This window comes from Erythrolamprus reginae, chromosome 7 (assembly GCF_031021105.1).
Source record: "Erythrolamprus reginae isolate rEryReg1 chromosome 7, rEryReg1.hap1, whole genome shotgun sequence".
NCBI classification, from domain to species: Eukaryota; Metazoa; Chordata; class Lepidosauria; order Squamata; family Dipsadidae; genus Erythrolamprus; species Erythrolamprus reginae.
In genome coordinates this window covers 84,925,756-84,943,239 of record NC_091956.1, presented here as the reverse complement: position 1 = coordinate 84,943,239, position 17,484 = coordinate 84,925,756, and the positions used below count along the sequence as shown (strand labels likewise).

The 17,484-nt window shown below is 44.9% G+C and overlaps 1 protein-coding gene across 2 annotated transcripts in view; it reads left to right on the top strand.

The window, feature by feature from the left end:
* Positions 1-14,943, top strand: part of HERC3 (HECT and RLD domain containing E3 ubiquitin protein ligase 3) — a 45,002-nt gene extending 30,059 nt beyond the window's left edge. For both annotated transcript variants that reach the window (XM_070758013.1, XM_070758012.1), the window contains exons 16-25: positions 1,242-1,262; positions 1,350-1,439; positions 2,202-2,372; positions 3,461-3,604; positions 5,073-5,239; positions 6,342-6,408; positions 7,426-7,508; positions 9,256-9,439; positions 10,200-10,302; positions 11,982-14,943. In XM_070758013.1, coding sequence (XP_070614114.1) covers positions 1,242-1,262; positions 1,350-1,439; positions 2,202-2,372; positions 3,461-3,604; positions 5,073-5,239; positions 6,342-6,408; positions 7,426-7,508; positions 9,256-9,439; positions 10,200-10,302; positions 11,982-12,190 — 1,239 coding nt within the window. In that variant the 3' untranslated portion in view covers positions 12,191-14,943. The remainder of the gene's footprint in view (positions 1-1,241; positions 1,263-1,349; positions 1,440-2,201; positions 2,373-3,460; positions 3,605-5,072; positions 5,240-6,341; positions 6,409-7,425; positions 7,509-9,255; positions 9,440-10,199; positions 10,303-11,981) is intronic.
* Positions 14,944-17,484: the final 2,541 nt, after the last annotated feature.

Genomic DNA, 17,484 nt, shown 5'->3' with positions numbered 1-17,484 from the left:
GCTGCGCCACCCCGGCTCTATTTTGAATTATGAGTGTGAATGAATGAAATATTCTCATGGAATATTTCATTTGCACAACTATTCCTTTTGCACAACAGCATGTGAAATTGACTGTCAATCAGTGTTGCTTCCTAAGTGGACAGTTTGATTTCACAGAAGTTTGATTGACTTGTACTTATTGATATATCCTTAGCAGCCTTTGATTTTATGGATGGTGTGTTTGGGCTGTATGGCTGTTTTTAACAGGGGTTTTTTAAAGACTGTTTTAACATTGGATTTGTATATGATGTTTTATTTTTGTGAGCCGCTCCGAGTCCTCGGAGAGGGGCGGCATACAAATCTAATAAATTATTATTATTATTAACATCTTTCAGCTGTGGCGAGGGGGGCGTTTGCCCAGGTTCGCCTGGTGCACCAGTTGCGGCCCTATTTGGACCGGGAGTCACTGCTCACAGTCACTCATGCCCTCATCACCTCGAGGCTCGACTACTGCAACGCTCTCTACATGGGGCTACCTTTGAAGAGTGTTCGGAAACTTCAGATCGTGCAGAATGCAGCTGCGAGAAGGCTTTCCCAAATATGCCCATGTCACACCAACACTCCGCAGCCTGAATTGGTTGCCGATCAGTTTCCGGTCACAATTCAAAGTGTTGGCTATGACCTATAAAGCCCTTCATGGCACCGGACCAGAATATCTCCGGGACCGCCTTCTGCCGCACGAATCCCAGCGACCAGTTAGGTCCCACAGAGTTGGCCTTCTCCGGGTCCCGTCAACTAAACAATGTCGTTTGGCGGGACCCAGGGGAAGAGCCTTCTCTGTAGCAGCCCCGACCCTTTGGAACCAACTCCTCCCAGATATCAGAGTTGCCCCCACCCTCCTAGCCTTTCGTAAACTCCTTAAAACCCACCTCTGTCGTCAGGCATGGGGGAACTGACATTTTCCCTCCCCCTAGGCTTATAAAATTTATGCATGGTATGCTAGTATGTATGATTGGTTTCTAAATTGGGTTTTTTTAAAAATTAACTTAAATATTAGATTTGTTTACATTGTATTATTATTGCTGTGAGCCGCCCCGAGTCTGCAGAGAGGGGCAGCATACAAATCTGATGAATAAATAAAGAATAATAAATAAATTATTTATTATTATTATATTCTGTTTTTTAAGTGTTCCCTTTATTTTTTTTGAGCAGTGTATATATATATATATATATATTTCTTCTCTCCTTTTTCCCTTGCACAGAAAGTGAGACCCATCGTGCAGGTAAATATTCCCGTTCCTCTTGCTGACACCGTTCTTGCCGGGATCTGAAAACTGCCACCATTCTGTTGAATTGTTCCTTCCTTCTAGGACTCTGTGACTCTGTGCTCTTATGCTTTCATCTTTGATGCACAAGCCAAAACGAAGATGTTGCAGACAGATGCTAAGCTACAGATGCAGGTACGATGTGCCTTCTTCCAGCCTGCCTGTCTTTTCCTCTATAACCTTCACTTGGGCAAAAGGAATCCTCCATCTGAGTCTTGTATTGGCAGTTCTGTGTTGGCAAAAACTTCAGAAGAGAAGGATTTAGGGGTAGTGATTTCTGACAGTCTCAAAATGGGTGAACATTGCGGTCAGTTGGTAGGAAAAGCAAATAGGATGCTTGGCTGCATAGCTAGAGGTATAACAAGCAGGAAGAGGGAGATTGTGATCCCACTGTAAAGATCAAAAGCAACATGAGAAAATATGATTTGACTGAAAGAGTAGTAGATCCTTGGAACAAACTTCCAGCAGACGTGGTTGGTAAATCCACAGTAACTGAATGTAAACATGCCTGGGATAAACATAGATCCATTGTAAGATAAAAATACAGGAAATAGTATAAGGCAGACTAGGTGGACCATGAGGTCTTTTTCTGCCGTCAGTCTATGTTTCTATGTTTCATTATGTATTTACTATATGTATACCCAATCAGTCAATCAATCCATAAAAATAAATTTTCTCCTCCAGACGTGACAATTGGCCACCTGCATCAGCCTTAACCAACATCATGAATGTGTTTGGGGGTCATAGGTTGGAAACGTAGGTAGGTCAGTAGGTAGGTAGGTAGGTAGGTAGGTAGGTAGAAAGATAGATAGACAGACAGACAGACAGACAGATTGATGGATGGTGGGGAATTTTTGAGGAACTCTCCCTTGAAATCCATTTCTCAAATGCTTCTAGGTAGCCATTAGTGGAGCAAATCTACAGAATATCTTTATGTTTCTCACCCTGGAGCCCCTTCTGGCTCGAAGCCCATTCCTGGTCCTTCATGTTCGCAGGAGCAACTTGGTCGGCGATGCTCTGAGAGAACTGAGCATCCATTCAGATGTTGACTTGAAAAAGCCTTTGAAGGTAAGCTCCTGTCTGTGGGATCTAATTCTCACATCATCTCTATCTATCATCTCTATCCATCTATCCATCCATCCATCCATCTATCATCTATCAATCTATCTATCATCTATCTATCTATCTATCTATCTATCTATCTATCTATCATCTCTCTCTATCATCTCTATCTGACATGTCTCTCTCTCTCTCTCTCTCTATCTATCTATCTATCTATCTATCTATCTATCTATCTATCTATCTATCATCTCTATCATCTCTATCTGACATGTCTCTATCTATCTATCTATCTATCTATCTATCTATCTATCTATCTATCTATCTATCTATCTATCTATCTATCTATCGATTTAATTCTCATCCAAGTAGCTTCTTCAGAATGGAAGCTAGCTAGCTAGCTTGCTTATTTTATTTTATTTTATTTTAATATTTTTATTTATTTGTTTGTTTGTTTATTATTTAGCAATTTAATTCTCATCCAAGAAGATTCTTCAGAACAGAAGCTTGCTTATTTATGTATGTATGTATGTATGTATGTATGTATGTATGTATGTATGTACAGTATGTATGTATTTATGTATTTATTTTTGCGATTTATAAGCCACCCAACTCCTTCTGGACTCTGGGCGCCAAACAATATAAAAACAAACAAACATTTGTTTAACAGTTAAGAGCCTTCTCTGTGGCAGCCCCGGCCCTCTGGAATCAGCTCCCCCCAGAGATTAGGACTGCCCCCACCCTCCTTCTCTTTCGCAAACTTTTGAAAACTCATCTATGTTGCCAGGCATGGAGGAATTGAGATATCCTTAGCTTTCTTGACTTTATAGATGGTGTGTTTGGGTTGTATGACTGTTTTAATAGGGAGTTTTTAAAGACTGTTTTAACATTGGATTTGTATATGATGTTTTATTGTTGTGAGCTGCTCCGAGTCCTCAGAGAGGGGCGGCATACAAATCTAATAAATTATTATTATTATTATTATTATTATTATTATTATTATTATTATTATCATCATCATCATCATCATTATCATCATTATCATTATCATTATATAAAACTGCGCTTGTTGAAACCAATTCAGTATGTTCTGTTAGGTGATCTTCGACGGTGAGGAAGCTGTAGATGCTGGGGGTGTCACCAAGGAGTTCTTCCTCCTGCTCCTGAAAGAGCTCTTGAACCCCATCTACGGAATGTTCACCTGCTATTCGGACTCAAATCTGCTTTGGTTCTCGGACACTGTAAGTATGGCTGCCCCCTTCTTCTGAATGCAGGCAATACTCACTGAACGTCGGTTTGAAATGACAGTGGACCTTCCAGGATTGTTTGTGAAATTTATGGCCAGTTGCAATGCCCCACGATCGCATGACCATATGCTTGGAGGATAATTTTGCCAAATCCCAGCATATAGAATAGAATAGAATAGAACAGAACAGAATAGAGAAAATATGAAATAGATGATAGGATGGAATAGGATAGAATAGAATAGAATAGAGAAAATATGAAATAGATGATGGGATGGAATAGGATGGAATAGAATAGAATAAGATGATAGGATGGAATAGAATAGAATATAGTATAGTACAGCATAGCACAGCATAGCATGGAACAGAATAAGGAATAGATTAAAATATAGTATAGTGTAGTGTTAGTATAGCATTAGTATTAGTAGTGTTAATGTTAGTGAGTTTTAGTGTTAGTGTTAGTATAGTATAGTATAGTATAATATAGTGTATAGTATAGTATAGTATAGTATAGTATAGAATAAAAAATGGGATAGAATATGGAATAGAATAGATGTGGCATAGAGTAGAGTAGAATACGATAGGATAGGATATGATAGAATAGAGAACATATGAAATAGATGTTAGGATGGAATAGGATAGAATAGAATAGAATAAGATGATAGGAGGAATAGTATAGAATATAGTATAGCATAGCATAGCATAGAATAGAATAGAATAAGGAATATAATAGATTACAATATAGTATAGTGTTAGTTTAGTATTAGTAGTGTTAGTGAGTTTTAATGTTAGTGTTAGTATTAGTGTTAGTACTAGTATAGAATAGAATAGAAAATGAGATAGAATATGGAATAGAATAGATGTGGAATAGAGTAGAGTACAATAGAATAGAATAGAATTAGAATGGAATAGAGTAGAGTAGAGTAGAATTGAATTCTTTATTGGCCAAGTGTGATTTCGCCGTTTTTTGCTTCTGCACATGCGCGGAAACAAAAACAGAGGCGAAAATATCCCAAATCCCACGAGATTTGCCTTGCTGCGCATGCGCACAAGTAAAATCTCTCACGGGGCGCACGCATGCATGTGTCGGGAGCACGCGTAGCCGCACCGGCCGCTGAGGACTGCCCGCCACTGCCCACTGCACATGCAAACCAAGCTGTGCACACGGACGCACATTGACCAGCCACTCTGGGAAGACAAGTTCATCTGCACGGCCAGCTGGGTGCTCGGGCCAGATGATCGTACATCCCGGTTATGAATGGGCCTGGCGGTTGGGGTGGGTGGGGGGGCTATGCTCTAGGATTCAGATTGCTCTGTATAGTAGTAGAACATCTGGAGTATTCCTGGGAAGGGATGCTGAGTAAAACAAATGTTGATTTGGAAGGGAATATAGTGGCTTTTTAACCGGAAATCTACGATCTCCGTTCTGGGCTTCCTCCTAAGGCTGTTTTTTCCCTTCCTAAAGTGTTTTGTTGAGCACAATTGGTTCCACCTCATTGGCATCATCTGTGGTCTGGCTATCTACAACTTCACTGTGGTGGACCTCCACTTTCCACTGGCTTTATACAAAAAACTTCTGAATGTTAAGCCCGGCTTGGATGACTTGAAGGAGCTCTCTCCCTTGGAAGGAAGGTAGGCGTCGCCTGTTGGGATGTTGGCTTGAGATGTCGGATGTTGGGATGAGTCTTCGCAGAGGGGCGGCATACAAGTCTAATAAATAATTCTGGCCGTTTGGCACAATCAGCAAAGAATTACAATAGGGGAAAAGGAAAGAGTTGGAAAACATATAGTTTAGGCATGAATGCAGCTGCGAGAGCAATCATGGGCTTCCCCAGGTATGCCCATGTCACACCAACACTCCGCAGTCTGCATTGGTTGCCTATTAGTTTCCGGTCACAGTTGGTTATGACCTATAAAGCCCTTCATGGCACCGGACCAGAATATCTCCGAGACCGCCTTCTGCCACACAAATCCCAGCGACCAGTTAGGTCCCACAGAGTGGGCCTTCTCCGGCTCCCGTCGACGAAACAATGTTGTTTGGTGGGCCCCAGGGGAAGAGCCTTCTCTGTGGCGGCCCCGACCCTCTGGAACCTACTCCCTCCAGAGATCAGAACTGACCCCACCCTCCTTGCCTTTCGTAAGCTCCTAAAAACCCACCTCTGCCATCAGGCATGGGGAAATTGATTCCCCTGGGCCGTTTCCGTTTTACGCAAGGTTTGTCTGGGATGTATGATTGTTTTTATACTAAGGGTTTTAAACTGTCCTTTTTTAACCATTAGATTTCTACTATGTATTGTTGTTGTAAGCCGCTCCAAGTCTCCGGAGAGGGGTGGCATACAAATAATAATAATAATAATAATAATAATAATAATAATAATAATAATAATAATAGTAGTAGTAGTAGTAGTAGTAGTAGTAGTAGTAATAATAATAGTAGTAGTAGTAGTAATAATAATAATAATAATAATGGAATTCAGTACATTTCCTTGGAGAGGAAGCTTTCCATCCACCAAAGTAACATCAAAAGCAAATTATGTGCTCATATATCAGTGATGGCGAACCTAGTATTTACTGGCATTTACTAACTTAACAATTGGAGTGACGTCGTTGGTGGGGCAAAACTCACTTAACAAATATCTCACTTAGCAACAGAAAATGTGGCCCTAAGTCAAAGGGTTAAAGCAACCAATAAATTCCTCCTTTTTCTTCCTGCTGTTTTTATTCTTCTGTCTAGGAGCCTTCAAGAGCTTTTAGATTATCCCGGGGAAGACGTCGAAGAAACATTCTGCCTCTTCTTTAGAGTAAGGACAATTCATAGCTACTTTTTGTCTAGCTTAACAAGTGCCAGGGCTCCAGAGCAATATTAGTTCCACATTGGTTGGAAATGGGAGCTTTCCCACCCACTGTTCTCCCAATTCCAATTATTTTATTTACTTCAGCTTCAACTACTTCAGCTTCAACCACAACAACACAAGAGCACACAACAGATTTAAACTTAATATTAACCGCTCCAAACTTAACTGTAAAAAGTATGACTTCAGTAACCGAGTTGTCAAACCGTGGAATTCATTACTGGACTCCATAGTGTCATCCCCAAACCCCCAACACTTTACCCTTAGATTATTTATGGTTGACCTATCCAGATTCCTAAGAGGTCAGTAAGGGGCGAGTACAAGTGCACTAGAGTGCCTTCCGTCCCTTGTCCTATTGCTCTGCTATATCGCCTATACCTTTTTTCTATTCCTATATCTCTCCTTCTATTCTTTCATTGATATGTTCTATTACTATACCTTCTTTTCTATTCTTTCTTAGATATATTTTACTATGAGTATCTCCTCTATAACCTTCATCATGTATTTTACTATGTGTATATAGATATATACCCACTAAAACCCTCAGTGTATTGGACAAATAAATAAATAAAATAAATAAATTTCCATCTTTCCTAAATGGGCACTCTCTAAAAACGTTGACCGCCATCCCAGGAAATTCAAGATTGAATAAATAAATAGTTGAGAATTCTGGGATTTTTTAAAAAATATATCTGGAGAATTTTCAGGTTTCAATAGTCTGTCCTACAGATTTTGCGATGAATTGTATACATAGTTGTTGCAAAGTTGACACTTCCTAGTATGTCAAATTAGAAATTGCCATTTGCAATAAACACAAGACTATATTAACATTAGTCATGTCGGAAAGGCCAAAAAAGGATTTGTTTAAAATGTGTCCTTGGTGGAAAATAAAAATATTGTTGCTGCTGCTCAAGAGATAAAGGAATAATTCAGCTTTGATATTGTTTGTTTGGATTGGGAATATAGATATGCAAAGAAAGTTATGGAGTAGTGGAGCAGAAAAACCTTGTTCCTGATGGAGACAAAATACCTGTGCAGAACGATAATAGGTAAGAGTTGGGTTGACGGGGAGGTGGAAGAAGGTTAGACAATTGAAGCTGGTTTTGGATCCTTCGCCATGAGGCCAACGGCTTCGGTCCAGAATTCTTAAGAGAATCAGATTTGTTTACTACAAGGGGCAGAGCTCATCTCTATTTCAAGGCTCTTGAGCCCGAACTGCCTGGAGATGTTTCCGTTGTCATGTGGCCTATAGGACATTGCAGAGCTCTGTTTTGTGGTATCCTTTTATCTACTCTCATTGCATGCTTTCAAACAGCTAGGTGGTGTTCTGCCGGGCTTCTCGGCACGAGCCCTCAATGAAGTTCAAAGGTAGGAATTCAGAACCACACAATTGTAAAGTCAATAACATGCGGCCGCGAGAGCTATCGTGGGGCTTCCCAGATTCGCCCACGTTTCTACAACACTCCGTGGCCTACGCTGGCTGCCGATCAGTTTCCGGTCACAATTCAAAGTGTTGGTAATGACCTTTAAAGCCCTACATAGCATTGGACCAGAATACCTCCGGAACCGCCTTCTGCCGCACAAATCCCAGCGGCCGATAAGGTCCCACAGAGTTGGCCTTCTCCGTGTCCCGTCGACCAAACAATGTCGCTTGGCAGGCCCCAGGAGAAGAGCCTTCTCTGTGGCGGCCCCGGCCCTCTGGAATCAACTCCCCCTGGAGATTAGAACAGCCCCCACCCTCCTTGTCTTTCGCAAATTATTCAAGACCCACCTTTATCGCCAGGCATGGGGAAACTAAGACATCTCCCCCAGGCTTTTATATTTTATGTTTGGTATGTGTGTGCTGTATGGTTTTAATTGTTGGGGTTTTATATATCTTTTTTATTATTAGATTTGTTCTATTGTTCTATTGCCCTTTATTACTGTTGTGAGCCGCTCCGAGTCTTCGGAGAGGGGCGGCATACAAATCTAATAAATTATTATTAATTATTATTAACATGGTTTTTATCAAAAGTAAAATAGGAGCCAAACACCCTTTTAGTCAAAGTGCTCACCTTCAAAGCAACAGCCTTGAGTGCCGTGAAGAACAATAAACCAACACAAAGCAGATAACAAGCAGTTGTGAAGACGTCACAGCCACTCTCCTTCAAGAGTTTGTAAAGTCACAAACGTGACTATGATATAGTTCAATAGTCCTGGAAACAGGTCAAAGGGAGTCCTTGTAGAATCCTGATACAAAATACATGTTCTCCTTTACCAAACAGATAAACTTCCACGCCCAGAGGCCAGAACGCTGGCAATTTAGCAGCAGCCCCAATTAGTCTAATTACACCCAGCCACGGGATCTACCTTATTTCCTGTAGTATTTACGCAGCTGCTCTTTCCGTGACATTGCCCTGTGGCTGCATACATCAATGAATGTCTCTCCTTCGGAATCCAGTGATGATAACGATGATAACTCACTCACAGGCGACTACCTAACGGGCTGTCTGCCATGACCCCCTCTGAGGATCCCATTTCACTTTCACTCTCTGCTTCGGACGCTTCACTATCGGAAGCAGTGGGCAGTAAAACTGGCCTCTGACACTGGGAGGATTCACCCACATCCACCCCCACAGTCCTTGGGGCAGGAGCTGGCCCAGAGCCAACCACAACAGGTGGGGCAGGATTTAGGCAGAGTTTACCAAGATAAACCCATGTACCACCATCACGCAACCCCAAATAGGTTCGCCATCACTATAGTATAGTATAAACAAAATAGTATGAATAAAAATGCTGTTCCTTCTAATTCCCCAGACAGGAATTTGTGGATGCCTATGTGAATTACATCTTCAATGTTTCGGTGCACGAGTGGTACACGGCTTTCTCAAGCGGCTTCTTGAAGGTGTGTGGCGGGAAGGTGCTCGAACTCTTCCAGCCGACCGAGCTGAGGGCTATGATCGTGGGAAGCAGCAAATACAACTGGAAGGAGCTGGAAGAGGTCAGTGAGCTCTTTTTACCCAGCGAAAAACAAAGTATTATTTCAAATTATGAGTACAGTGGCACCTCTACCTACGAGCTTAATTCGTTCCGTGACCAGGTTCTTAAGTAGAAAAGTTTGTAAGAAGAAGTGATTTTTTCTCCATAGGAATCAATGTAAAAGCTAATAAGGCGTGCGATTGGGGAAACCACAGGGAGGGTGGAGGCCCTGTTTCCTCCCAGGAGATTCCTAGAGGCCCCACGGAGGTTTCTTCCCACCTTTTCCAGCCCTGTTTCCTCCCAGGAGATTCTTAGGCCCCATGGAGGCTTCTCCCTTACTATTCCGGCTGTTTCCTCCCAGGAGATTCCTAGAGAGGCCCCATGGAGGCTTCTCCCTTCCTTTTCCGGCCCTGTTTCCTCCCAGGAGATTCCTAGAGAGGCCCCACGGAGGCTTCTCCCCACCTTTTCCGACCCTGTTTCCTCCCAGGAGATTCCTAGAGAGGCCCCACGGAGGCTTCTCCCTGCCTTTTCCGGCCTTGTTTCCTCCCAGGAGATTCCTAGAGAGGCCCCACGGAGGCTTCTCCCTGCCTTTTCCAGTTACAGTTTTGGAAGTTCGGGTTTGTAAGTGGAAAATGGTTCTTGAGAAGAGGCAAAAAAATCTTGAATACTCGGTTCTTATCTAGAAAAGTTCGTAAGTAGAGGCGTTTATAGGTAGAGGTACCACTGCATAATTGACCTCTTGTCTCTTAAACAAGCTGTTGTCGCTTGTGTCTGCTTTACAGAGTGCAAGTTACAAGGGAGATTATTCAGCTACACACCCAACTGTGCAAATGTTCTGGGAAACCTTTCATGAATTCCCTTTAGAAAAGAAGAAGAAATTTCTTTGTAAGTATTTACACAACGTATTTCTCTGAAAACAAGACCTCCGCTGAAAATGCCTCTTCCTCTGGTCAAGGTTAAGGAGACAGAGCTGGGAATCAGGTAAGACGGCGAGAGGAGCCCAGTATTGCTCCATGCGCCCCAAAATAATAAGATCTCCCCAGTGAAGGGCTGCTCATCTTTGGAACTACTGGTGCGCTCTCCGAGACCACCGCGGGCGTCTGCACGAGATTCGTCTCTGCGCATGCACAGCCAGTAAAATCTGACCCCCGCATGAGATTTTCAACGATTTCTTTGCCGAATCTCATGCAGGGCCATGCGTGCACTTATCGAGGATGTGCAGCTGCGTGAACATCACAATTTTTGCTACTGCACTGCCATGTGGCCCTATACCAGGTGCAACCCACCATTGGACTTCCCCCAAAATACAGTGGGACCTCTACTTACGAACTTAATTCGTTCCGTGACCAGGGTCTTAAGTAGAAAAGTTTGTAAGAAGAAGCAATTTTTCCCCTAGGAATCAATGTAAAAGCAAATAATGCATGTGATTGGGGAAACCACAGGGAGGGAGGAGGCCCTGTTTCCTCCCAGGGGATTCCTAGAGAGGCCCCACGGAGGCTTCTCCCCACCTTTTCTGGCCTTGTTTCCTCCCAGGATATTCCTAGAGAGGCCCCACAGAGGCTTCTCCCCGCCTTTTCCGGCCCTGTTTCCTCCCAGAAGATTCCTAGAACGGCCCCACAGAGGCTTCTCCCTACCTTTTCTGGCCTTGTTTCCTCCCAGGAGATTCCTAGACAGGCCCCAGAGAGGCTTCTCCTTGCCTTTTCTGGCCCTGTTTCCTCCCAGAAGATTCCTAGAGAAGCCCCACAGAGGCTTCTCCCCGCCTTTTCTGGCCTTGTTTCCTCCCAGGATATTCCTAGAGAGGCCCCACAGAGGCTTCTCCCCGCCTTTTCCGGCCCTGTTTCCTCCCAGAAGATTCCTAGAACGGCCCCACAGAGGCTTCTCCCTACCTTTTCTGGCCTTGTTTCCTCCCAGGAGATTCCTAGACAGGCCCCACAGAGGCTTCTCCCTACCTTTTCTGGCCCTGTTTCCTCCCAGAAGATTCCTAGAGAAGCCCCACAGAGGCTTCTCCCCACCTTTTCTGGCCTTGTTTCCTCCCAGGATATACATAGACAGGCTCCACAGAGGCTTTTCCCTGCCTTTTCCGGCCCTGTTTCCTCCCAGGAGATTCCTAGAGAGGACCCACAGAGGCTTCTCCCCACCTTTTCCGGCCCTGTTTCCTCCCAGCGATTCCTAGAGAGGCCCCACAGAGGCTTCTCCCCGCCTTTTCCGGCCCTGTTTCCTCCCAGTGATTCCTAGAGAGGCTCCACGGAGGATTCTCCCCATCTTTTCCGGCCCTGTTTCCTCCCAGGATATTCCTAAAGAGGCCCCACAGAGGCTTTTCCCTGCCTTTTCCGGTTACAGTTTTGGAGGCTCAGGTTTGTAAGTGGAAAATGGTTCTTGAGAAGAGGCAAAAAAATCTTGAACACCCAGTTCTTATCTAGGAAAGTTCGTAAGTAGAGGCGTTCTTAGGTAGAGGTACCACTGTAAGGCCAAGCACTTATTTCAGGGTTCAAAAAAATAAAAAAATAAAACTGGGTCGTTGACGACTTCCTGATGTGTTTTTTCCGCTTGTGTCCGTCTGGCAGTGTTCCTGACTGGCAGCGACCGCATCCCCATCTACGGCATGTCCAGCTTGCGCATGATCATTCAGTCCACCTCCAGTGACGAGCGGTACCTGCCCGTGGCCCATACCTGCTACAACCTCCTGGACCTGCCCAAGTACAGCAGCAAAGAAACCCTGAGCACACGACTGACGCAAGCCATCGACCACTATGAGGGCTTCAGCTTGGCCTGAGCACCAGCCCCCCCTCCCAACAGAGACCACTTGAAACCGAAAGAAAAACTCTTGCCTCCTCCTTCCTTTTGGCAGGGAAAGGGGAGGAGACGTTGCTCAGGGAAGCCGGGGGGAGGAAGGGAGCACGGGAGGGGGAGGGAAGAGGGCGCAGAAAAAGGTCTATCGATGCTTCTTGGGGTTTTAACGTCCACAGCTTTGACCTCTCTTAAATCCGGGGTGTCAAACCCGATATCACTGAGGGCCGCATCAGGGTTGTGTTTGACCTCGCGGGGCGGGGATGGGCGCGGCTACACTGCTAGCAGAAATTGAGCTGCGCACGCAGTTCTGGGGGACCTGCAGGCGTGTGTGCACACACATCGGAGCAAGATTTGGCTTCTGCGTATGTGGAGGAAGCAAAATCTCACGGGAAGGCGTGTGCGTGTGTGAGATTTTGGTGGTTTCGGCAACTTGTTGCTTCTGCAAATGCGGAAAATCGCTGAAATCTCACGAGATTTGCTTCCTGCGGATGCAGAAAATTCAAATCTCTCTCTGACGTGTGTGAATGCCTGCCAGACGCTCCCTCGCTGCTCCCCTGGAGCTGCACGAGCATCAACACCGGTAGCGGTATGTTGGAAGCCCCGCCTGGGCATGGCCCGCACAACATAACGCATGTTGGGCGACCTGAGGTGGCTAAGTGGTAAGGTAGGACTTTGCTCAGACCCTCCCTCACTTTCATTACAATCTTCCTTCCTTCCTTCCTTCCTTCCTTCCCTCCCATCTCTTATTTTTCCTTCCCTCTCCATTCTCCTTCCTTCCTTTCTCTCCCTCCCTCCCTCCTGTTCTGTCGGGCTCTCTGGCAGAATCCTCCCAAAAATGCACAGGTACAAATTTCAGACACACACACACGTTTGAAAATTCAAAACAATGTTCTTTATAATGAAAATTCACTTAACCTAAGCCCTCTTTTGGTATAGCCAAGAGCCCTCGTCTCCAAACAACCTGGTAATTTGTACAAGTCCCTTATCAGTCCTGTGATACTTAGCTTGCAGCTGTGAGGCAATTCACAGTCCTTCTTCTTTCACAAAGTGAAACACACTTTGCTCTGGTTTAGTTTCAAAGTGGGGAAAAATCAGCACACAAAAGGTCAAAGTCAGCAAGGCAGTCACAAAACACAAAGATCAGATAATCCTCCACAATGGCCAAACCCACAGGCTGCTCTTTATAGCAGCCTCACTAATGACCACAGCCCCACCCAACCACAGGTGGCCTCATTTTCTTTGATAATAATCTCTCAGTTGTTGCTGCCTATGCATCGCTCTCCGCACGCGTGGCTGTATCATTAACTCTTGTTCCGAATACAAGGAGGAGCTAGATAATTGATCTCCTTGTGAGCTGTCTGCCCCACTCTCCTCCTCCCTGCCACTCATGTCTTCTTGGTCAGAGGAGCCTTCATCAGCAGATTCCACCGGGGGCAAAACAGCCCTGCAGCATGTAGATGTCTCCCCCTCATCCACAGTCCTTGGGGCAGGAGCTGGGCCAGAGCTAACCACAACACACCCCCATCTCTTATTTTTACCTCCCTCTCCATTCTCCCTTCCTTCCTTCCTTCCTTCCTTCCCTCCTTCCCTCCCTCCCACCTCTTACTTTTCCTTCCCTCTCCATTCTCCTTTCTTCCTTCCCCTCTTTCCTTATCTTTCCCTCCTTGCTCTACTCCCATCTTCCCTTCTTTTTCTCTGCCTTCCCTCTTTCCCTTCCCCCTTCCCTCTCCCTTTTCAGATGCTCCAATGTCAAAGGGAAAACATTTCTCCTTTTATTTCGCTTTTATTCTGTTTTGCTGGCCCTCTGTCAGAGAAGACGGCGCTCGGGCGGAGAGCAGCCCTCAAGCTCCAATTTTGCCGGCAGAGGATCACAGGAGGCCGTCGGGTCCAAAAACGGAGCCCTGGACGGCCGTCCTCCGTTTTCGCTGGCAGAAGCGCAGCGGGCCGGTCCTTCGCTGTTTCCAGGGCAACCAATAGGCCAGATCTAAGCACCCCGTGAGCGGGATGCGGCCTGCGGGCCTTTGACACCCCTGGCATATTCCATGTTTTCCCGCCATTTTGGCGCCATTCCCCGCCATTTTGGTGCACAGATGTGCGTAGGTGTGTTTCTTGCCATTCTGCCCGTCTTATCAATGGATGATGCTTTTTTGTGTGTGGCTAGTTTTAGAAGCAGGCCTTCTCTGCCCCACTGAGATCTGATATCCAGAACCAATGACAGTGAGGTGAATGGGAGAATAATGACTCGTTTCCTCCCCCCTCAAAAACAAACAAGCCCTCTCCCCACAACACTTCATTATAATAGACGTCACAACGAATATTCGCTCCCCTTCTTCCCCCTTGGTGGTCCAAGCCGGGTTAAAGTTGATAATGACCGAATCCATGGAAACTAATGGGATTAGTCCATTTGGGTCTGGTGGCGGCAAAAGCTAATTGCAGTCCTGATCCAGCACAGCCGCAAAGAGGGGTTTTATTTTTCCGTCAGGCGAGCGAGGTGGACTTTGGTCGTAATTCCATTTCGGTTGGCACGGAGCCGCTGTACTTGTGTACCTTTTAATTCAACCCTGTTTTTGCACTTTCCCTGATGAAAAAGCTTTAAAAGCATGAAGCGGTCACTGTACTGTTTGGGTAGCCCAGTGGCCTCTTTTTACTGCGACTTGAAAGACTTTATCAAATGCTTCTTTTGTATGTGTGTGTACAAAGCTCAATAGTATGCAATAAAGGGAATCTTTCCTTCCAGTCTGTTCTGTCTGGGTCACTCCAGAAGCCAATACCAACCCAAAAAGAGAAGCAAGACACACTGGTAAAAGGCAAAGGCAGTTTTATAAAATTCAAGAAAAACACAGGTAACAGAAAATGTCCTTACAAACAGGAAAATGCTGAATCTTCAGATACATCCACGAAGGCAAAAGTCCATGCAGCAATACAGGATTCTTGCTGCCAAGCCGAGGCTGTAGATAGCAGACCTATACCTCCCACGGATCTTCCAAAGCTGCTGGGCCACAAGCCAGGAACAGAGACGCCGAGAAACAAGACAGGATAACGCCACTCCAACCTGATAACACTCCACATGGCTTCGAGGGCTTGCCTGCCTTTTAAACCCTGCTGATGAGGACCACACCCAAACCCAGCTGTTTCTAATTCAATGGTGATAATACTTCTTGTATTGCTCCTTTCTTTGATCTGACCGTCTCTGTCGCATGTCAATGACGGCTTGTGCGTCATCACCTAATGACTCCAAGCTACTGGCTGGGAAGAGCCCCCCCCCCCCCCCGGGGCTCTCATTCTGTTCTCCTTCATCCCATTCCTGATTTTCCTCTCCCCCATCTCACTGTTCAGCCCCCTCCTCTTTGCTGTCCTCCTCTCCGGGCATGGAGCCAGCAGAGACACAACTGGTCCCTGAGCAGCCTCAGGCTGAATCACAACACAGTCTCTGTAGTGCTTTTGTGATGCTTCAAGAAGAAAATAAGGTCTGTAAACTCGGAAGTTGGAAGTCCAGTGAAATTGGAAGAAAAATAGGTTGGGGAAACTGAGATATACATTAGATTGGTTTAGATTAGATTAGATTTATTAGATTTGTATGACTCGGAGCGGCTCGCAACAGCAAAACACAGTACAAATTCAATGATTAAAAAAAAGTTAAAACCCTTAATATAAAAAACAGTCATACATCCCAGACAAACCATACATAAAACGGAACGGCACCGGGAGAATCAATTTCCCCATGCCTGACAGCAGAGGTGGGTTTTAAGGAGTTTGTGAAAGGCAAGGAAGGTGGGGGCAGTCCTGATCTCCGGGGGGAGTTGATTCCAGAGGGTCGGGGCCGCCACAGAAAAGGCTCTTCCCCTGGGTCCCGCCAGACGACATTGTTTCGTCGACAGGACCCAGAGATATTGTACAACTACATGTACCTACTACATAACTTCCACAACTACTACAACTTGTGTCTAACTCCAAATGATGGCTTCGGCCATCATTTGAAGTTGACCTGCCCCACATCTCTTTACCCAGAAACTCTCCCTTATATACAGACTGGGTGTGGCCAACTGTTTCCTAGAGCTATGACTGGCTAGACCTCTTTCCATTGACTAATTTTCTAGAACATTTTCCCATAAACCATCTGACCTGGGCATCTAATAGGAGCTCCTGATCCTCAATGTCCTCCTCCCCCTCTGAGTAAGACATTGCCATCCTTGGGGTTTTTACAGTCTCTGGAGGTTCCTCAGGTTCCAGCTTTTCCTCACTCTCTGATTCAGCTGGCAAGAATGCTGGCCTAGGGTACCAAGATGGGCCCACTTCATCCTCCTCAGAATCTGTCACTAACTGATCCCGTCATGGACCACTCACAACAGCCTCATTTTATTCCCACAAATTCATGCTGTGGGAACTTGGGAGAGGTTGTTGCATGAGGGATGTGGAGATGTAGACGTAACAAATTCCTTTTAGGTTTTCAAGGTCATCCTTTGTTCACACCTGCCATGAAGCTGATGGGAGTAGCGGACATGGCAAAGGATGGGTGGTCAATGTGATGAAGTTGGGGGTGCGGCAACAAAGGAACAAAGTTTAAACTGGATGGAGAAATCCTTATAGTTTTAGATTCGGTTTTCTCTCGGATGTGCTAATATGGCTTTGTTAATAAATTGGAACTTTGTGGAATGTTGTGCCTCAGACTCTGATTTCTATTCGGAAGTTATGGTATTTTTCGGAGTTTATGATGCAGCTTTTTCCTCCCTAAAAGAAGCTGATAATTTGGGTGCATTTTATACTCTGAATGTAGCTTTTTTTCCAGCCCTAACTAGCTGCTAACTATCTTCTCAGCTCTTATCTTGCAGGTTCTTTCATTGTTACTCTCTGGGAAGAATGTTTTCCAAGCCCCAAGTCTTTGCAGATTTTTTTTTTCATTGCTCTAACTTGCTCCGAATAAGTTTCTTTCCAGCCTCAACCAGGTGCTAACAATGTTCCCAGCTCTTACCAGCTCGCAAGCTCTTTCATTTTTACTCTCTGCAAAGAATGTTTTCCAAGCCCTAAGTCTTTGCAGGGTTTTTTCCATTGCTCTACTTGCTCCAAATGTTTCTTTCCAGGTGCTAATGATGTTCCCAGCTCTTACGGGTTTGCAAGCTCTTTCATTGCTACTCTCTCCGAATAAAGTTTTTTTTAAAGCCCGAACCAAGGGGTAAAATGATGTGCAGACTAAGGACGCTAGACAGATGAATACCTGGTAAGCATATTCCTTTCCCTATTTTCCTCCCCCAAAACTAAGGTGTGTCTTTTTATATTATA